We start from the raw sequence: 23,334 nt of genomic DNA, 5'->3' as shown, positions 1-23,334 counted from the left end.
ATTTGTATGCTTAATTAATTGGTGCTCTCTTCGTGTTGAAGAGACAAAATCAATCAAATTTCAGTTTATTTTAATACATATGCATGCACTTAATGCCAGAGAGTAGGAATCGCCCCATTTAGTAAAATTTGTACACATAGCAACAATTTGCAAAATTTAATACATGTTTCAAAATATTACGAAAAATGATTATTCTACGTTCTGTTGTCGGGAACTTGTCATAAATTATCAATACTATTAATGTTAGCTTACGATGGTTTTATGACCCATATCTCTGAATTGTCTATTCTATCCCTCTTTACTCATCACAGCCTGTGTCACAGCTCTCAGGTAGATTTTCGGAAGGATTGTTGGTTGCATTTAGGGCAACAATGGCGCCTAATTCAAACCCTCGCCTTAATAATAATCACAAATGACACGAACTTCTGAAATTAAACTAGAAATAAAAATCGAAAATGCTGGTATTATGTATTACACGTTATTTGCTTACTTACAACAATGAATTAGTAATTAGTACAAATAACATAATGACACAAACTAATGCAGCTCTTGTGCCAATTTTGCCATTTTAACTGGTAATAATGTAACCATCTCTTTGCAAATGTTGTGTTCCATTGGCATCTGTTCAATTACCTTTTCATTTAATTTACAATAATCAACAACTTTCTTATATGCTTTGTAACTCATTTCAATATTAGCTAGTTGTGTTTTTTTATTTAATGTTATATACTTATTATTTAATGCACCAATGTGAAAATAGGCTTGCATAACTGCTTTTTCAAAATCCGCAGGAATTTGCGTGACAAATTCCTCTTCTTGATCTGATTTAAAAGATTCTACAAAACATGTAAAACTATAAATACTCTTCTCAGTTAAGTGGTTAATTTTTGCCAACATATGCGGTGATGGTCTACCCTCAATCTCTCTTAATTTATCACACTTGATATTAAGGATATCAGAGTATATTTGACCTAATTCAAACCATATTTGTCGACAATACTGAAGGTAATATTTGGGATTGATTTGTTGGATAACATTTTCTAAAAGATCAATCCGCCGTTTATGCAACTTTGCTTGATTGTCCACATTATCTTCAAAGAACAATAAGCCAAAATACATATTACTCTGATCCTGAACTATTTCTATGTGGTCAGATGCTAAAGTCTCTAGTGTATAGTAAGATTCAGCCTTCTGCAACCATCCTTGTATGTTTAAAAATACAAGCTTCGCATCTTGCATAATTAATACGAATTTATCAGTTATTTGTTTTTCATAATGGCCCAGTTTAGGTGAGGTAAATTCTAAATTTTGTAGTTCTTCTAATGACACATTAGCATCAGGATTTAGGGTCATTTTGCTAAGGTCTGCAGAGAGTGAACAATTTTCACTAATATCATCTGTATGATTCAATAATCTTTCTTTAGATTTAGATAATAGTACTAACCCATATTTTGCCCAACAACGAGCAATATCTGCTGATCTGTGCTTAAAAACTTCCACTTTGGCATCAAACTCTTCATTTCTTTCAGAAACTGAAAATAATTTTTCTTTATATTCATCCATTATGTAAGAGCTTGCTGCTAGATGATGTCTTGCTTGTTTGAAACCATTTTTCTCCATAAAAAATTGTGACAAAGTAGCTGCATTCAACGCCCAATCGATAGGATCATAGTCTCCAGAGTCCAGTTGTCTCTGTAATGTAATGTGACAATATATTGCACTCTTTAATGCATCTTTCAAAACTCCATATATCTGAGCTAAATAATATAGTGTGAAAGTGTGTATCTTCTCAAAATTTTGTTTTGCATTTTCTTCATTTTGGGTCTCTAGATTTGAACAAAATAGCGTACTAATATCAACAGCCACATTATCAGAACTTTTAAATTTATGATAAAGCTGTTCAGCTTTGTGTAGATAATTTTTTGCTTTTTCAGGCTCTCTTTGTGACCACAAAATCCCAAACTGATTATACATATTGAGTGTAATCATTACTACCTGTGGATTATTAAAAAAATCTCTAATTGTGTCATGACAATTTTGTAGGGAATTTTCTCCTTCTGATAACTCTTCCATTTCAATTGATGTCATACCTAAGTACAAGTATACTGATCCCAGCATTGCTGCAAATAATTACAGTAATTTAAATATTCTCACTCATTTTTCATTATTACCTTTTATTTTTAATAGTTCACTGGAAGAACTGAATTGATTATTTGATGTATTTTCCAACTTTGCTTTCATGTCAATAAGAATTTCTTTTGCTGCACACTTCGATGCATATGGTTCATTAGGTGGGTCAAATTTACTATCCTCAAGCAGTTTAAGGACTTTATTATATTTTTCACCGAGGTCAACGGCAAATTCTTTTGACATCTGCATGATTTGTTATACTAAAACAAGAGTCCACAAAAATAATACAGCAACAGTGCAGTATGTACACAGGTACATAATGTGTATTAATATGATCAAATGGGTTTTTAATCATATTAAAACATTTTTTTCCATGAAATTCGACCAAAAATACAAACAGAAAATTGTATTATTCTCATCTATTAATTTATCCGTATATTTTAGCATCAATTTTACACATACCTACTTACTCTGCCCTGCTGAAAAGCAAATTGTAACAACGAAATTTGGTAGTCACTGTCTCGTAGCAGCAGCGAATTCGAATTCTTTTGTTACATTTTTTTTGTTAAAAAAACTGCAATTACTTTATGTTGAGCCAGTAAAATATATTATTACGTCAACAAACTGCATTGTTTTTTCAGGTTATTTTGCAACCATAGAAAATCATGTATAGTGGAGATATTCTGTTTGCAACTGTCAAGTTAAAAGCGCCCTGAAGCGGTAGTTCATCGCAGCATACGTCAACACAACATTAAATACAAAGAACAACACAGACACAGTATAGACATCACTGGTATCTTAGATCATATAATAAATAGATACCACCATGCCGTGTTCTTTCCCTAGCAGAGCCTGTGACGACATCCTCCTGTCACACATCTCTCTCGTACATGAAGGGATTACAATGAAGCTATCCTTGCCTGATCACTATTTGAATTTTGCGCGCCTAAATTTTAGGAAGTATGTCTGAACTAACTTCGTACGGAAGATGTTGACAGCTTGATTTTATAAATAATTCACAGTAGATAATGAAAGGAATAGTAAATTATTGGGCAGCAATTGTGATCCTTTATGATTACATCACTTAAAATAGGATCTTTGTTCTAAATTCTAAAATTGTTTTTTGTACAACAACTCGAAAGAGAGGTTAGAAGAAACATCTGTCAAAAGCGATTTGTTGCGCTGGTGCGGTACAAGGATGGAAGTGAAATAGACATATACAGATGAAATGCATATAACAAAGATGAAGATGTGGTGATCACACAAGGATAGCATTATACTACTCCTCTTGACGTAGAAAACGACAACAGATAGCTTCATGTCTAGTCACAGCTTTCAGTTTGAGTATTGGTATCTATTTATTATATGATCTAAGACTGGTATAGATATCAATACCAGGGCTATGAAAGCATCAGTTGTTTCCATAAGAAATACATGGGAACAACATAAAGAGGTCACTAGCGTCTCTAAAGGTGCTCCGACCTTGAAGAATATAGTTTCTTTTTCATTTTAAGGTTTTCGGTGATCGTTTTGTCTGATTTTGTCAGCAAGAACTGTCATATTAATTACGGGATCATATGGGATGTTGGGTTATGAGGTTAAAAACAAATTTATTTTAACAAAGTAATAGCTGTGTCAAGGTGCTCCGACCTTGAACAACAGTTTCTTTTGCATTTTAAGGTTTTCGGTGATCGTTTTGACGTTTTGTCTGGTTTATTGTTGTAACCAGGTTGTATATTAAAGACAGAAAAGACTTCAAATATATATAGACCGGTGATAGGACGAAAAACCTGAAGCTAACCGGTCTCCATTTTGGATGTGACCGAAACCGCGGGAAGTTTAAAATCGTATACAATCGACTTCATATGAATAGTGAGTTTGCACACCATACACACACAAACAAATAAACTTCAACAATACTATAATGGCTGAATCTTAAATGCACAGAAACACGATCAAAAGAACCAAAAAAACTGTGATCACATCCACGTCACAACTGAAAGTGATACATAAGAAAGAAATAGGTTATGGGTATGGGTTGTTGCGGTGTTATTAGTGACAGAAAAGCATAGAAAACCCTCACCCTAGGGTTTTCTATGCAGAAAAGTAACAGCAATGGCGGCGATTTCTGTTGACAGAACTGCTTCACGAATTTAGGGTGACAGCCAGTCTATATATATTTGAAGTCTTTGATTAAAGATTAAAGCACAGTAGATATTAAAGTCTCTGGTAACCAGTAAGTGCAAGACGCGGGAAATTTGAACTCAGTTCATAACACGAGTCCCGTATTTCAGTTCCCCGTCATTTATATAGTTCTTTTTAATAAAAGAATAAATATAATCTCACACAGACGTAATGTTTATTAGGAGTATTATTTATTATGGTAACCTACCTCTCTATATTAATCGCACGTTTCGAATGGGATAATGTGTTTCACACAAATTACACAGGCACGAACTATAAAATTAATAACTGATAGCATAAAATCACAAAATAGTGTAACAGTGAAATGTTGTCTATTCTGTGATAGAATATGATAAAGATGAGTGTAAAGGCAAAATGAAAATACTGATGTGGAACAGGGCAAACATAAAAGATCACATCTATATATCAAGTGATGTTAAATTGCTGGGGATTTCATCATACCAAGAAGGAATGTAAAGTCGCTCCAATGTAATAAATGCTGAGAAGAAAAAAACAAATAAGGAGAACTAAATACACACTAAATAAGTATTAAAACAAATTTATTACTTTATTATGATAAAAATTCAGGTATCAATTTCACTTGATGAAAACAAAAAGTAAACATATGCTTTATTAATATAAAAAGAAATACAAAAGTCTTCAATAGAGTGCGATGTGCAACTTACCGGTCACAATATAGTGTGTAAAAAACGAGATCATTACATATTGATGTGTAAATAAATTTATTATTTTTGACAATAGTTTAAAAACGTAAAATGTTAACGTGGGAAGTAAATTTACAATCTTTGGTTTGGTTAAAATCTATATCAGACAAAATATATAGGTCTTTTTTACTGACAGTTCTACTTTATCCTGTAAATATATATATTTTCTCTGATAAAATTATCTAAAAATATATTATAAAATTAACAACATAAAAAATATTTAAAATAATGTTGTACTTTAACGGCACACTTTGAACTTTACAGACCTTCCAATTCTCCTTGGTGTTTGTAATAATTGGGTTAATCAATTTATGTCGTAACAAACAAATTATATATGTAATACAACAATTCTGTTATAACATTTAACAAATACGTCTATGTATATATATATACACATACGGTGTTTTATCTCAACTGGTTGGTTAAACTTACTTTAACATGACTATCTGCATAGGAAACAAATTACATGGTAAAAAATGTATGTTTAGGGACATCATAAAACTGATTGTGGCACTTCCACTTTAATCTGAAATAAAAACTTATTTTCTTCACAACGAAGAAAAACGTTAATCTAACCTAACCTTGGTCCAATTTTTTGCTGAAGATATGAACATATATATAAAAATAATACTCCAAATTAATAACACAGGCCTGCAAATTTTAAATGTAAAATCCTGTTTTTATTTTAACAACTGTTTTGTATATTTGTTGTATTCCTAACTACGAATATGAAATTAATGTTTTCATATCACGTAGGATTTATTTGTAAAAAATAGGAAAAACTAAAACTTAAGAATACAAAATTTTAAAGAAAAATTTACACTTATTTTGTACATGCATTTTTTAGATATTAACAAAAATACTTTTGCCCACTTATTAAAAATCTTTGTAAAATCATTATCGTTTCTCCTCAAACGTTATGTTTAATCTTTTTCTCCTGAACTTTCTGTGGCGCTCATAATTAAAACTTCAATCTGTCAATACTTCAGTTTTGACTAGGCTCAAACATTTGACGGTCATGATGCTATGCACTTGAAACATATTATTCCATTTTAGCCCGCTGATACCCTACTATCGTATTTTGCAAGGCGATAACATATATGGAATTTTTGACTGATGTTTTTTTTTTTAAGAAACTACGTGATGCAGTTTTTTAACTATTTTTACGGTAATTAGCATCCGAAAATCTGTCAGATTGATCGGGTTCTTTTAAGACAGATTTTCCACTGCAGGCCTGGGTAATCAGTACAAGCTTTCTTGAACCTAAGGTTTCTCTCCACTATTTTTGTTTGCTGCATGCAAATTAACAATAATTTATACATACATACAGTCGATGGACATATAAAACTGGTACAAAACTGTCAAAAGAAAACATGGATAAACTAAAAATGTTTGCTGCGTAAATTTGTTTTTTACGCCTAGTTATATACCATGACAGATGGATAACGCATGAGCAAAATAAACGTTAGAGCGAGTATGAAACACGGTGAGAATTTTTGGACGTTCTGTGCCTGGTTTTCGTATTATGGACCCAACATTTTGAATTTTTTTCTTCGCCTATACTGTTGCTGACATGCAGTTCTTCAGCAATAGTTTTTAAAGGCACTTCCTCGTCTAGTCTTTGTCAAATTATTTGCTTTAGGAAGCAGTTAAAGACATTCTTAGATTTCTATTGCACTTGAAACAGTCGAGATGACAAATTCAATTTTTGATTGACAATTAAGCAGCTTTGCTACATATTGATAAAACTTTATCTATACCAGTTTATATGTCCACCGACTGTACATACGTACGTCATATGTAAAGACTTGACGAGGAACTGCCTCCAAAAGCTATTGCTGATGAACTGCATGTCAGCAATATATATATAGTTATTTTTTTCATTGAAACACTTATCTCCAATGAAATAAAATTAGCCTAGCTTTTATTTGATAAAAAAATGTCAGGCCTCGAAATATAAAATTTTCCTTGTATTATTATAAAAACAATTACCCAAACAGAACTACTGTTCCAATCAGTGGACAACGACGGGCAAAAAATGAGTGATTGAAATAGAAAAAAAATTAGTAGAGAAGTTACAAAGAAATCTGAAACACAGAAGAATACCACACACAATAATTTAGTAATATAATACTTAGTGTGACAATGGAATATCTGAATGTTATTTTTGACATATTTTTTATGATTACACTTAACTAGTCAAAATGTATATCGCAATCGGCAGCAACGTTATTAAACAATCTTAACGTGACTTATACCGGGTGTCTGGAGAATACCGGATTAACTCTTCAGGTCATTAATTAATAAAACAATTCTTTATGATATAGATTACGAGAAACACGTAATTTTATAAAAGTAAAATTGGCAACACTGCACGTACCTAATGCGTGAATACCTTCGGCTTACTTTCTGATTTCTTAAGCCTGATTTATAGCTATTCCGCATACGCAAACGGGCCCGGATGAAGCAATGGAAGAAAGTTCAACATCAGGTTTTGGTAACATGCATTTATAACAATTCCGCATCCGGAATTGCTATGTATTAAGCATTTTAAATCTTCTTTTTCGACGTCGTTGTTTTTTATTAAAGATAGTCAGTCACAAATTATTATTTGCAGTTTCTGCTGTCACTTGGTTGCTGTACTTAATCATAATCAGCTAATGCAAATTGATTCGATTTTCGTCGCATTCGCACTTTTAACATGCAACTACTGATTGATTACAATACTTCCTTCAATTATTTATATAATAGTTTTTCGAAAACGATAGAATATTGATATTGGCGTTATTTATGAAAGTATTTTTAATAGAAGTATGTTTTTACCACAATTTGTTTGTAATTCTGATTTTACAGTGTTGTGTTCAAATAAGGTAAAGCTGTTTGTTGTAGTTTAGTATTAATAAGTATTCTTTTCCGTCTTCATTTATGTAATTGAAATTTTATTAATGTAATACTGAAGGAAAGCTAACACAATCTATCGTTTTGTGTGTTAGGTTTCATGCTGGTTTTCAACTAGTCACAATAAAATGTTTAAAATAATTTTTGTTAACGTTGTGAGTGAATAAGAATTAAATAGCTTAGAATTATTTTTAATTTAAGTTTTTAAAGCATTTAATACTTCAATAAACACATATGAACCTCCATTCCTCCGACATTTCAATACTCTCAATCTTTGCTTTACAGAGCCGCTATAGGTATGTAAAACCTTACATTCATCTGCTTAAAAAGATCAAAACATGGTAATTTATACTTCAGTTACAATATTGTGTAGATTGGGTTGTTTATTTTAAAGAAAATATAGTTCAGTCATATGTCTTGCAAAATAATAATACGTCTTTCAAAACTCTGTGTTTAAAACATGTATAAACATTTAAAAATTCAAACTCAATTATTTGCACTTGAAGTTTAATAAAATTTTCAAGTTTGTACAATATAGGAATTGCGACACATTTGAACAAATAAAATATCCCACCGCAGTGAGGGATGTTAATACTTGGTAATTCACAACCTCTGATCAAAGTTAATAGCGTAGTTGTATCTACAGCCACTTACACCATCTACTGGGTTTATTAATAAAATCTGGAACTCTGCCGACGACAGTGAGTTTGAAAGCGGTCCAAATTTAGAAGATCCTCACTTTTGATGGCGGGATGTACAGATGTAACTAACGAGGCTGGACTTCATAACAGTTCTTCTCAGACTCGTACAAATTTTGGATCGATAATTCAGGTTATTAGAAGCTTTGCTGCTGCAATATTTACTTAATTGAAGAAGCATATAAAATATTTAATAATACTCTGAAACAGATTCGATCGTCACTCACGTTAAAATTTCGAAAATTGTTGAAATATGAAGGATTTGAAAAAAAAAGAACAATATTGGTCGAAGGTTATTTCGACAGAACTTCCCTTGCCTCTGAAGTGCTTATTAGATTTTTTAGAAAAATTATTAAATTTGATTTTGGCATTTTTTTGCTTTATTATTAATCCTTATATAAGTTAAACTAAAGAAATGTGTGTACTGTCGATGAAACCAGTATTGGTCGGTCTAGCCATTTCTATTCCATTAGCAGACCGCCCACTCTGATTTCCTTGACAGAAAGAAAAAGTAGGTAAGTTATTCGCATGTTTCAAGTGAATTTTTCCATTACAAAATTTTCTGATGACGTCATCAACATTCTAACAAAGACGCATACAGGTTATTCACAAGAAGCCCACCCCTAAACATTCGAGACGTAACCAGAAATGCAATTTCAAAACCATCTTTGCTATTTCGTACCATTTTTTTTTATCGTTCAGTCACTTGTCACTCTCTTAACGTGCATGCTGGGGATGAACGTTAAGCTAATCTTAAGAAATCCTTAACATACACGTCAAATGTTAAGAAAAACCATGGTAACATTATATTTCGCCATAACATTTCAGACAAGTTTTTTTTATTTATAATACCACAGTAACCCATATGCATAAGCAATATGATTTGGATAAAAAAGTAATTTTTAATTTTAATTTGTGAACGATAAACTAATGAACGCATTTTGAGGTGCAACTTGGCTTAACATTTCTAGCATATGCTCGAATGTTAAGCCTAGTTTATCCCTCTTAATACATTAATTACTATTAAGTAAAACATATGTAGTTATCGGTTTTGTGTCGTCAAATATTGTCCCGTTACAACTGTGATTTGATCAAAACTGATAGTGTTCAAACGATGAAAAGACTGATGTGATTTTGATATATGGTGAGTGCTTTACGGTTTTGTAGCGAACATTTATCCGTATAGAAGATTCCTTGACGAGCCCTTGTTTTGAATTCGTTAATTTTTAATTTTAGCCTAATCATTGGAGTATATTTCCAAATTAACAAAACCAAACAGCTATGTTTAGCTTAAAACCAGAAATGATGATAAACATCAAAGAATGCTATGAAATTGTACTGTTTAGTTGAATTTTGAATTTTTCAGATGTAGAGCTTCTCGTGAATAATCATGTATATCAATTTCCACAGGTGGAGTATCATAGTAACAATAACAGTACTTTATTCTCAACGTTTTTGGAAAATTCGGTGAGCTATTTTTGATTTAATCAATAAAATAAACTGCATATTTTTTTTTAAATAAAAATAAAAATGTTGGTTAGCGTTGTACTATCTGTATGATATTTCTAATATGAATACATACATACACACAAAATTTAACAAACGATCCAGTAGTTTCGGACATTATCTGTCTAAGAAAAATCGGCACAGAAGACACACAGACGGAAACGGGAGACCACTTCGCACTCTAGGGGTCATGAAACCTCGAGAAAACATGACAGTGGCAAGTCGCCTGATGGATTCGATTACAATTCGTTTACGCTCGGGAAGTAACAGCAGAAAACCAGCAAAAATAACAAACACATATCACAGTCATGAAAACGACCATCACCAAAAGATTCAGACTTTGAAATGGAATTATTATCTGTAAAAAAGAGAAACTACATTTTGTTCGGCATACATCGAATGTGATTAAAGAAAGAATAAACTTTTATACAACACACTGAAATTTTTAAAAAGGTCAATTTCAAAAAATGCGTAGAGTAAATGAATTCATAAAAAAACTTCTACCCATTCAAGGGAATTTACTCTAAATGGCACTAGTACAATAATTGTATCTACGTGCTGCCCACTTCTACATAACTATAGAACACAAACGATTTTTTCCACTTTGCGTCAATAATATTTTCATTATGAAACGCATATACGTTTCAGAATAATGACAATTTATTTTTTTAACGTTCTTTCGTTTTATTAATTTTTGTTTATAAAAGATACGTTTATTTCATCGCACTAGAAGCGGGAAAAAAAAAATGTCATAGCGGTTCATTTTTTCACGCATTTGAGTGAAAAAAAGTGTCGTAGCGTGTCATTTTTTAACGGAAGTAAAATATAGAAGCCTGCCGTTGCTATGATAATTCATCAACACAAGTGGTTTGCATTAATTTTCTCGGTGTGAAATGGTATAGTAGCTTACATAGATATTGTAGCCGTCCATAGAGTCGAAATTTGCGAATAAAAATAAAATAAAACCGGCTCAAACGGAACCGACGATGGCTTGCAAGTTCTGTCACTACGGCACGCGTCGCATCGCACAGGGGTGTATTTAAGGCCGTTTGCACAAAATCTTACGGTCACTGTAATCTTACTATTTTCTATCTACGACAAACGATTTGTCACACAACTACGAAATCGAAGATCTCGAGAAAGATGGAAGTTTGAAAATGTATTTCAACAAGTGTAATAACCGTTTGGTGCAACACAATTGGTTCAAGCAAACTAGAATATGTCAGGAAACAAACAGTCCACGTGGACTAATTTATAGCCGTCTTTGCCGCTAAGATTACTAGGTTTTTCGTTCCACCTACCTCCGCAACGATGAACATACCATACCACAACTTGTGTACAGTGAACAGAGCTTCGTTTTTATTGACGAGATTGAACTCAGAAATTAAACAGATGATATCATAACGGAAAAGATGACATTTAATTAATATTAAATATGTCTCTGTGCAACGTGTGCCACAGTGACGTCAGAATTTGCAAGCCACCGTCGGTTCCGTTTGAACCGGTTTTATTTTATTTTTATTCGCAAATTTCGACTCTATGTACGGCTATTATATCTATGTAAGCTACTATAATTTGTGTGCTCGGACAATGGAATCGGACAGCGGTGAAGATTTCTCGTTCGTGCACCCCCGAAAAAATTGTCAAGACGGCAATTACGGCTACATTCAATATCTATGTTCCAAAATAAAAAGTCTTTGAAGTTGGTGCAGTTATTTTTTCCTTGATTATCTTGACATTGTTAATAATAATTAGCCCAAATGAATATTTCCATCTATTTGCTTTCTTTTGTGTTAAATGATCACGAAAATGTTGATTTTGTTACCAACCCACTGTCGCAAATCCCTATTCAAAAATTATTTATTTAAAATACCTATATTTTAAAATTTATTTACAATGCAAAGTAGAAAAAAAATAGTATATTACACTTTATTCATAAGACGACTTGCGGCACTCATTCTATTTGGACACTCCTCGCTGTTGTCAAAACTCATTCGTGCCACAATAATCGCCTTATGAAATACGTGTTTTGGGGTAGATTATAGAACTGTTTTGTGAGAGAAAAAATCAATATTATTAACAAGTGTTATGTAATGTAACTATGAGTACTAACTAATACATCTAATAACAATGCGACTTTTTAGGTAAAATGACTTGTCAATTTGGATTCATCTTATTCTTACTTAAAAGTAAGAGTAAAACCTGCTACTGTAAGATAAAGCGTCGCATATCATACGTAAGCGAAATTCCATTATAAGCTTGTGAGCACAGTATCAGTCGCGCTAACGCACTCATCGCCCTGCATTTTCACTCGCTTATAATATAGTACCTATTTATCTCACTTATTATTAGAAGTGAGGGAATGAAATGCCATATTCTTATAAGCGCTTTATCTTATAGTGGCAGATTTTACATAAAAGTACGAATAAGATGTCTTCAAATTGAATGTTTATTTAACCTAAAAAATCGTAAAGCCATTAGATGTATCAGTATTACATTGCATCGCTTGTGAACATTTTACCTGACTTGTTAATAATGTTGAATTTTTATCTCGTAAAACAGTTCCATAAACTATCTCAAAACCTACTGTTGTACGATAAAGGTACTGTTTTTTAAATTGTAACTTTTTAAATGCTTTTGAAAGCTGTCAAAAACATTTAGACAAGTGTCCAAATCTGACCCAACCACTTTTTGTAGGGTGATTTGCGAAGAATAATGAGCCAACAATATTTCGCATAGTTTATATAGATTCAAAATTCTATTTTTAATAAATACAGGCTGATTCAGCGTACATGACGAATTTGACCTATCCAGATAGATACCACAAAATACAATTTTCTTGTTTTTTGGTTCATAGTAGAATTTAAAAAATATCATAAATCCAAGTTTGCACTCTTATGGCACTGTCAATTTTGAGCAGTTGAAAATTATTTCCAAAAATGCAAAGATATTTATTTACCAACACTGAGAAAACCAGTAGCTACCCTTTGCATTGATGACTTAACGGGAGGCCAATTGGCTCTCAACTGATTGTACAATATTTTAAAAATCGTGTCAGACGGCGCTCTTCTTTCGAGATATCGCTGAGCATTAGCACGTGTAGCAGGCGAGGCGATGCATTATTCAGACATTCTCCATAGATTAAAATCATGTCTGTCTTCTCATTATTTGAACAGGTCTATATTTTGCACAAATTGTAATAAATTTTGCATGGGTATCGCGGATTCCAATTATTGCTTTTTAAAGAAGTGTACTGAAGTAAGCTGTGAATAGTAATGTTGGTGCATCAACAATTTTTTCAGGCTCATTATTCCTCGTGAATCACTCTGTATTTCACAACATATAAAATCTATGTTAATTCAATAAATTTTTTAAGCTGAAAACGCAGTACAGGAGGTCACAAAAATTTTGTTGCTTACAATGACTTCCGTTGTCATCCATCATTCACGTTATTTTGATTCTTAATGAGAAAAAAAAATAGGTTCATTAGAAACAAAATAAATACATTTTGGCAAAAAGCTATCAATTAAAAATTACTTCATACTAGACTTCATACTGTGGCACACACACACTCACGCACGTTAATATTTTAATAAGCGTATGATTTTATTGGATTCTCGTTTATCATTAAAAAAAATGTAACTTTTATGAAAGTAAAACTAAATACGCGGCTTATAGGTTAAAGTAACACATATTGTTTCATTTTTTTTGGCAGTAGTAGCTTTACTTTCATCCGCTGTATCACCTGTTGGACAAGTACACAACTCAGTCTTGGTTTTAAAACTGCACGACCTTGATATGTTTTCATACTTTATTTTGAAGCTTCCTGGCCGCGAAGTGGATCCTTTCCTGTCGCTCCGACCCTTAAAACTAAATGGCAAGTTATACACGCGATAATGCAACATAATTTGCAAGAAAATTCCATAGTAATCTAAAAACCAACAATATTATAAAAGAAAAATGTTACGTTTTGGTGAAAATTTATTCACGAAATAGACTTAAAAATGAAATACAGAACCTGGTGATCCAGCTCCACGAATTTTATTCTGTTGTTAAAATGCAAAGTTTAAAATCTAAAGGCCGATTGAAGTAAAGTATTACATGAAACTTATGGAAACAATGAATGCCATTAAGAAAATGTTTATGGCGTTATAACTCAAATTAGTGTTAAAAATATCGCAAATGAGAAGACAAAACAAAGGTTATTTGTTCAAATGTTTTTTAATATTATTAGTTTTTAAATGGCCATTCAATTTATTTTGTGCTTAAAGTTTTTAATTGCATATGTAATATTCATACCTATTAGATCTGGAACCATTTTCTTTATTTCTTCGGCTTGTTGATCTATGAAGATAATGTCGTTTGTCACGAGAATTAGATCTCCTAATGCTTGCTTTTTTTTGAACTGATTCAGCACTAAGAGAAAGACCAGCAACTCCGACTAAAATTTATGATTTAAAATAATTGTTAACCTTTTAAACATAAGTACCTATAGTGCCTGAAGAAGATCGCCTCAGAATTGCGTTTGTTAAGACTGATACTTCTGTTTCGTTTAAAGGTAAATCTAATGAACCGCCACAACTAGTACACTCGACTGACGGAGCCAAAAACCATTGCGAGCGTGTTTTCATACGTTCTGTTTGTCTTTCATGAACCTACAATATGTGACGAATGATATTAGTTATCGCAATAGAAAAATTAATGATACATATGTATGTATGCAGCATTGTCATATGAACAAATAAAAGTTACGTAAGTAGGATCTTCAGTCTCTAAAAAATGTGAACAGATTATTAACCTGGGGAAGATAGCTGAGGCTTCTTGTACTTTCTGCATATCGATTAACAGCTCGAAGTTCTTCAAGCGTCATCTTCGGTCCTGAATAATTCTGACTATTTCTTGAAGAATGACTAGCACTTGATGAATGTGATGTATTATTTCCCTGTGAACATCCGTGGGTTATAAAGAAAAACATAAATCGCCTACAATTTACCTGAAATAACCCATTTTGTTCTAGAGATATAGACAAACGTGTACAGGATTCCAAAAGGCTATGTTCTGCAATCATTCCTAAGGATGTTGAACTAATCTGTGGTTGTAAACTTGATTCAAGTAATGCCGGAGTTGACTGACACTCTTCTACCTGTGCCATAGCTGAAATGTTAATAGTATGTTAGATTAAACAGTAACCTACACTACTATTGTTACATACCTGTAAAGGTAAAGTTAAAAATGCACAGTAAAAATATAGAGGAAAACAACACAAAATAAAACAGAAACGAAAAAGAAATAGAAATTTATTTATTTTTGTTTAATAAGTATGTATATGAAAATATCACAGTGTTATTTACAGAAATAATACTCAAAAATACATTGTAATACTACCATTCATTTTAGGATATTAAATTAAACTGTGTTATTTGCACAAACAACGTCATTACCTTCTAAACCATAATTTGCGTGCCACCGATCACTTTCACAGTGAAGCCAAGTTTCTGTTCCCAAAGACAAGTGACCTTTAAGAAATTTTAACAATCACTATCATTAGAAACATACAATAGGTTTGCTAACACTAAAAACATATATTTAATAAGTGAATTTATTTTCTGCAGTGATTATTCAATCTTCGAAATGGTTTTTTTGTAATGCAGTAACATAGTTTTTAATGCGAATATGAATCAGGACTGGTAAGAATTGTACACACAACTGTGTTTGTTTGTTAGTCACATCGAAGACGTAAAATGAAATGTGAAGACGTACACCAACTCTTCATACGAATTTGTTGTGCTGTTTTCCATATGTATTTTACAGCTTTGTATTTATGATGACCGACTTTTGGCATAGTACGATACAAAATTTTTCAGATAAAGGGAGACTGTGATGAGCAGAAGTAAGGTTGTTCCATTTCTTTCCAACAAACATTAGCTCTCTATTGATCATCCCCTACGTGCGCTCATCACAGCTGCCTTTTATCTGAAAGGCTTTGGATCATATGGTGTTAATGGCTCGTATATAGAGTCACGATTATTTTAAACTCGCGGTGGACTTAAGATATTTTTTCTTAGAATAGCGTCAGGTCCTGGCAAATGAAGGTCTTTTTTTAAATATTTGTCTTGTTGTGAATTCTGTCATTAATTTACTTGGATTTTAGTCATTATCTACTAAGAATTCAGAAAGTAAGCCGAAGATATTCACACATTAGGTACGTGTAGTGTTACCAATTTTACGAATACTTTTATAAAATTGTTTTTTTTTTTGTAATCTACACCATAATGAATTTTTTAATTATTTTGTTGGAACTCCCGAAACCCACGTACATAACGTACTGGAGAGTTAGTCCGCCATTTTCCAGACGGTATAAGCTAATATTATAGTAATCGAGTTCATCGGACGAATGGCTACTTTTATGTTTTCTTGACGTTTCATGACGTAGGTACGAAAAAAGTAGTCTCCCGTTTCCGTCTCTCTCTGTTTGTCAAATTTTGTATGTATATTAGAAATATTAAAAACAGTAGCGGCTGGTGGGTCAAAATTTCGGGTCGGCCAAATATTTTGAGTCTGCACCTTTGTGTTATATATTTTCGTAATGTATGGCTGCTACTCGATAACCACTCCCATTTTACGTGCCGGGACGTATAAAAACATCTCGAATGTTTCGACCTCGACTTGTTGAAATAATTTTTTTATAGGAAATTAACAATTTCACTTTGATTCCAAATACTATTAATCCTTAATTCTACTTGTTCTGCCTTATCATTAATTGAAAACCACCGAAAAAATTATTTTTACTGGGTTCCACGTCGACCGGCGGCTACGGCTTGCCGACCCCGGACATCCACAATTAAATACGAGGGCAATTTAGTATATGAGCTACCTAGCTATGATAATGACGTCACAAAAACAAATGACTTGGGTATCAAATAACTGCTAGTGTAGTAAGTATGTACTTTGACGTAATTTGGTACGGATCCACACGTTGAAATAGGCTTCGACCATTTTTTTTCTCTTGCATCGGTATTGCGCTGTGACTAGTTTTCTTTTGTGTTACGACCTGTATTACCTATATTGATGACGTCATCACAAATTTTTTATTGGTCAAATTTAGAACGAGCTTGAAAATGTGAGAATACGCACGTCTTTGTTTAATAACGATGAAATTTGTCGATTGTGGCTTAATTAATAATTTTATTCCTCTATTTTGAAAAGACAAACTCAATCGCGTCAAACTAATTACTACGTGATATTCTTGCGATGTATAAACTTAAATAAATACTTGAACTCCAAATTGCTATTACCTAGTGCTGAAAGCACATTTTATCCCGTTGGTCATTGGCTTTAAACATATTTTACATCGTAGAATTTGTGCTCACACGGCACAGGGGCTTCGGGGGTGTTATTTATGCCGCTGGTTTTAATTTTCAGAAGTTATCAAAATCAAATTTTATAATGTTTTTAAGGAAGCTGCAGATTTGTTTCATTCTATACTTCAAGGACGAGGCAAGTTCTATCGAAATTACCTTCAACTAATTTTTTTATGAGCGCGGAATATCTAGAAGAGAAGTATGGGTTTAAATGGAGGCCACCTTCGGGAACAAGGAATTCAGTCAATCCAGTAAACGAAAGAATCAAGTCAAGTTGGGCCGGAATTATTTTGTACATAATCCCTGTGTAATTGGTCTTGTAAATTTGCGTTACTGAGAAATAAATTGTTGAATTTTACCCACGTCAATTTTAAATTACCGATCATCGTAACAATATATATATATATTTGAAGTTGACAATATATTAAAACAAAAACTAATGTTTAATTTTTCCAGGGGAGGCACTGCCGACGAGCCGCCACTGGTTACGTCATCTGTTACACACCGGACTGGTTGCTACGTTGCACTATACAGGTGGTATAGCAAACGCTGGCGTTATTGTTTATTTATCAACAAACATTAATGTACATTATTAAAACTGAAGGCGTTTCTTCTTACTCATTTGAGCCTGGTTATTCCCAAATAAATTTGGAGAAAAAGAAACGGCGGTACATGGGCAAATTCAAAAGAAGAAAATATTGTGCTCCTTCGCTCTCTGAAAACTTGGTCCCATTGCCTTGGCAAACATGGTAAAATATCCAAAACGCAAGTCTGTACTTGTGACATAATTTTTAAATACTTCTAAGCCAGTTTTGTACTGTATACCAATGTATTTGTAACTATGTATTTCCTACAATATAATAATTATTATGTACTTTCATTTGCATCGTTCTTTTCAGAGTCCGAAAAACTATACAGATCTCTATATGCAATTTTTCTAGAAATTTTTTGACACTGATTTGTACAAGTACTTGTTGAGGTAGTTGAATTGCTTGCTATATCTTTATTATTTCTACTATAAATTGCTTCCAACCCTTCCTTTCGCAGATAATTTGAAACTCTTCTTATGTTATTGGCAGCTATAGTTGATTTGTGTGTTAAAAACATTGACTGTATTGCAGTGTTTTTTTTTTTTAATGGAAACTTTGTCATGTTCGGCATTACAATTTTGTTCAACGAATTTTCGTAATCATCTTCGTTAAACAAATGCGGGTATATTATTTGGCAAAAAAATTTCACGTTTAATTTTGATTAACCACGCTTTATAAATTTGGGATATTTTTTTTCGTTAACAACAGACCATATTGATAATAAATCGATGTGTACCAGCAATACTCCATTTACTACATCTTCTACAAATTACACTGGTCAAAAAAATTTAATTTTTTCTCTCTAACTTTGACATAATTGTAATGTTTTCGTTTAATTTGTCTCTGTGTTTGTAACAAAGAGCATAAATCTTATAACTTAGCTCAATTAAAAAATATATGCATATTTGATGTTAGAAACACAAAATCAGGTAAAACAATTTAATTTTTGTATCTTTAACGGCAAAAAGTGTAGTATTAACAAAAGAACAACCATAAATAAGAAAAAAACAACGAATGTAGTTAAAAAAACGAAAAAAACAAAAGAAACAGCTAAGACCGACGTTTTTTCGGTTGCCTTCTATAGATTTCATTGGAGATCTCTCGCTTGATGGTCCCGCAGTATTCTGCGAGCATTTAGGTGTTCCATCGATCTTGGTAACGTTTTTCTATCGACAAAATGCCCAGATGGAAACGTTCTCCATGTTGGTCACTCACGTCGTCACAATTTTTGGGGAAAAAATCAAGGTGCGAATGCATAAAATGCACTTTTAAGAATATGTTAATTTTAAATTTTTTATATGATGATAACATGTTTTGTACTTACTAAACGTAGTTTTCTTATTGTTTCCCAAGAAGTTTGTAGCAATTTGACAACAAAAAAATACACCTTATAGAAAGTTTCCTATTACTTAATAGTACGATTTTTGTATTTTTCAAAGGATAATATTTTAAGATTACTTTTAAATGAGAGCTAAGTTTTGGTTTAGCCCCTTATAATATCATTTAAAATTGCTAATTAAATAATAATTGGCTGCTATAATAAAAGTTAGAGTTTAGCTGTTGACCAGTGTTATAATTCAACTTACCGTATTTAAAGCAAACATTCTAAGTAAATAAAATTATGAATAAAGATACAAATAGGTAATACATAATGTATATTAAATTAAATGACGTCACGCGTTTAAGTGAAGGCCGTTGTTTGGGGGAACAAAACGAAAAATAAGAGCCACCGTTGTATATTTCGCATGCACAATATACAATCTGACGGCTAGGAGAATAAAAAAAAATAGATTTAAACTTTAGTGTGCCTTTAATGCATTATACTTTAATTACCCATACCCCGCCGCTTCGCACTCGGGTGCATTATGTTACAAAAACACACTTATTTCTATTTCATCTGGAATAACCATGACAGGAAATGGAAAAACAATTGCTCAAAAAATATGAATACTTTGATAAGGAGTTTTCCCATTTGAGAATGTTTCGGTCAACATTATTTCAGCAAGGACATGTCTGTTAATTCCGACATGGAGTGGAATACTAATAAACTATGTAATAATAAAACATCGGAGTGTACCGTCCTTGAGATTTAATTAATAAAAAAGTATAATATCGATACAAGCAGTAACGGCATATAAAACAAAAAAGATAAAAAAATATGCGAGATTCGAACGCAAAACGATTTTCACGTTCCATGTTTGAAACCGAATGCTCGACGTGATCGAACACAGATCCATAAAGAAGTACAGCAGTAGGTTAATTTATAAAATTTAAACCCTACTATAACCCTATGACAAATTTTGACGGGTTGTCATTACGTTGGTGGTAGGGATGATTAGAAAAATTTTGCTTATCGTTTTACCATCTACATGATATTTTTAATATACAAAATTTGACAATCAGTCCAGTAGTATCGGAGATTATCTGTCTAATAAAAATCCAGACGGACGGTGGACAGACAGACAGACAGACGGAAACGGGAACCCACTTTTTCATTTTCTACGGATCATGACCCATCGAAAAAATATGAAAGCAGCCAGTAGCCCGATGGGCTCGATTACAATACTTTCTTATAGCTTACAGTTGGTATCTCGGCGTATCATAGCAGAGTCAGTTTTTTTATTTAAATTGTTAAATAATGTAACTGATTGCAGTAAGTTGCTCGGTTGTTTAGATTTCTACGTTCCTAAATTTAATAGTAGAACAGTAGCTAAGTTATACAGGCTGATTTTTTCAACCTGAAACTTTCAAATATCTCCAAAAATAAGCACTCTACAAAAAAACGTCCAGATTCAAAACTGAATCGTTCCATGGGGGAAGTACTGTTGTGCAAAAAACTAGTCCCCCTCCCCCGTACGTACAGTTTATCTAAAACATGTTTTTAGATTCATGGTAGATGACACTGTAATAAACGAAATTCAATTTTTTCGATTTCTCCTACTGAGAACCTATGCATCCAATTCTGCAATACGTTTTCAGTAAAAAATACCACGTTTTCATCGTCAATAATTAAAAATGAGTCGCCTCATTATTGAAGGCAACTTGAATGGTGAAACGTACCGAGACATTTTGGAAAATGAACTACCAACATTATTTGCAAACTTGAGCTTAGAAGTCCGATAAAACATGCGGTCGAAAAATTGGCCTGCCAGATTACCAGATGTTAGTTCGCCAGATTTTTTTTTGTGGGGCTATCTCAAAGACAATGTTTACAAACAAGAATCAACAACCCGTGAGAATATGATTGAGGGAATCAGAAACGCTTGTGTCGAAATTCAAACAGACATATTTCTCACTGTACATTCAACATGCATTGAATTCGAAGGTCATCATTTTCAGCATTTACTTTAATTGAAAGATGATGCGGCGAGGGGACTCATGTAAATTAAGCACCCTGATAAGCGAGAGCTGATCAGGCGAAGAGACTCACATAAATCAAGCAGCCTGATAGGTGAGAGGCAAAGGGACTCACGTTAATCAACGAAGAAAACAGAAAACTTCGTCCACATCGTTGTTCCTGGGTTACGCTAAAAGTAGTTTATTCGACAGCCATTTACATTTCTACGGGTAACTATTTCCAAGGTATTCGAAATTTACAACAGGAATATATTTTTTGGCGACGAATTTCGAGTAGGTTCTCAGTAGGATAAATCAAAAGAATTTGAATTTCGTGGATTCAATCAATCACGAACAAAAAAATGTTTTAGACAAATCATACGTTCTTTTAACTGTAGACACCGAATCTGCAATAAAAATAGCAGTTCCCATTTAAAGTTTCGAAACTCCACACTTACAAGGAGAGGGGAAGGGGGCCTAATTTTAGCACTAATGTGTTTCCCCCTTAGCATGATTAAATTTTTATTCTCGACATTTTTTCGCAGAGTGCTTATTTTTCGAGATATTTGAAAGTTTCGGATTAAAAAAATCATCCTGTATTGCAAAACACCTAAAACGAATGGTGGTAGAAAGGATTCCATTTATATTGTCAACTATTATTTGAACCAATTTGAAACAAATAATTGGTTTGATATTTTCAGTTCAAAATTATCTCATTTCACACGTAGTCTGAGAGAAACTTAATTATGTAAGTATACGTAAGATCAGAAATATGATTATTGTATTATTTAAGGTTTTATTTCTAAAGTTTTGTTAATTTTATTAGACTTTTGTTAGCTTACGTGATTTTGATTGATGTATTTGATTGTTGTCGAGTAAGTGGAATACGATTCTGTTTGCAATAAAGGGTTATTATTAGGAACCACCACTGACCCGGAAATGACCGGGATCCAGGCAAGACTTTTATCATTACGAGTACTAAGACCAACTAATGCTATGCATTGAATAGATTTATAAAAACTTTTGAGATCGTATGATTCTCTAATCGCACCCCATCCTTAAGAGTCTAGCGTAACTACCGATCATTTATCTGTGTATCACTTGAAATGTGAGTTACACTACTCTGACCTACTGGTGCTAACCTATTCTGATTGACATGATCAAACTGTTTGAGAAACTTACGAACAATACCTTCCTGTTCTTAGCAAAACAGCTTTTTGCATTTTGACAATTATTATTGAATTATTTAAGTGTAAATATTTCAAATTCTCAACTAAACTCTTTGATACTACACCTACATTGAAGATAACTAATAGAATTCAAATTTTCTCAAGATTTAGCATTCCCTACACTTCTATTAATAAATCGAAGATATTTTGAAACTTTGGTGTGGTATATTTGTATTATCTTGTGTGTGTTAGGAACAGCAACGTCAATGAGAATGTCTTCATAAGTCTGTCACTTTATAAGTCTGTCGGCTGTAATGTTTCTGCCTGTAAGTATTGTGCGATCCTAATATAGCTTGTATTCGGTGTTTTCAAGGAATGGAGATGGAATGTAAGTGTGGTTGGATTAAGTTGTCGTGTCTAGCTTTGTAGTCAGTTTGTACCAGGATGCTACAGGATGAAGTTATGTGCTAAATCGTTTAGGGTTTTTCTTAACAAAGTTGACAAAACCGTTTCTTATATTTGGATCTTTGATTATATATTTTCCGTAATTCTTGGTATTAATTACATGGTCTTGAATAGCAAACAAAAACCCTTCTGTTTCGGTATATAAACTTTATTTTTTGAGCCAAATCAATGACATGTTCTTGTTTATTATTATTATTGTTGTTATTATGATTAATAAAGAGAATTCAGTTTTTTCCGTAAAATTTTTCATTATCCTAGTTATAAATATGTTT

The 23,334-nt window shown here is 32.6% G+C and overlaps 3 protein-coding genes across 7 annotated transcripts in view; 1 reads left to right on the top strand and 2 right to left on the bottom strand.

The window, feature by feature from the left end:
- The window catches only part of LOC135137692 (uncharacterized protein K02A2.6-like), a 197,924-nt gene that overhangs the window by 28,698 nt on the left and 145,892 nt on the right, over positions 1–23,334 (top strand). The window lies entirely within an intron of this gene.
- On the bottom strand, positions 455–2,911 carry LOC135137494 (KIF-binding protein). Of its 3 annotated transcripts, XM_064067173.1 has the most exons (4): positions 2,593–2,911; positions 2,172–2,390; positions 1,996–2,120; positions 455–1,692 (listed from the first exon to the last, which is right to left on the bottom strand). In XM_064067173.1, the coding sequence occupies exons 2-4, from the start codon at positions 2,377–2,379 to the stop codon at positions 538–540; spliced, it is 1,488 nt and encodes a 495-aa protein (XP_063923243.1). In that variant the 5' UTR covers positions 2,380–2,390; positions 2,593–2,911; the 3' UTR covers positions 455–537. The 3 variants fall into 3 exon arrangements, with proteins under 3 accessions (XP_063923243.1, XP_063923242.1, XP_063923241.1); XM_064067172.1 differs by having other exon boundaries at positions 455–2,120; positions 2,601–2,911; XM_064067171.1 differs by having other exon boundaries at positions 455–2,120; positions 2,593–2,910.
- The window catches only part of LOC135137701 (uncharacterized), a 29,373-nt gene continuing 13,651 nt past the window's right edge, over positions 7,613–23,334 (bottom strand). For 2 of the 3 annotated variants that reach the window (XM_064067417.1, XM_064067418.1), the window contains 6 exons: positions 15,583–15,657; positions 15,135–15,295; positions 14,940–15,083; positions 14,631–14,796; positions 14,441–14,582; positions 7,613–14,011 (listed from right to left, as the gene is read on the bottom strand). In XM_064067417.1, the coding sequence (XP_063923487.1) occupies positions 13,801–14,011; positions 14,441–14,582; positions 14,631–14,796; positions 14,940–15,083; positions 15,135–15,295; positions 15,583–15,657 (899 nt within the window). In that variant the 3' untranslated portion in view covers positions 7,613–13,800. The remainder of the gene's footprint in view (positions 14,012–14,440; positions 14,583–14,630; positions 14,797–14,939; positions 15,084–15,134; positions 15,296–15,582; positions 15,658–23,334) is intronic. The other variant, XM_064067419.1, reaches the window with a different exon arrangement.

Source organism: Zophobas morio, unplaced genomic scaffold, assembly GCF_036711695.1.
Source record: "Zophobas morio isolate AGI-343-1 ecotype UQ-CSIRO unplaced genomic scaffold, CSIRO_AGI_Zmor_V1 ptg000029l, whole genome shotgun sequence".
In the NCBI taxonomy this organism is placed as follows: Eukaryota; Metazoa; Arthropoda; class Insecta; order Coleoptera; family Tenebrionidae; genus Zophobas; species Zophobas morio.
This window is presented reverse-complemented; position numbering and strand designations above follow the sequence as displayed.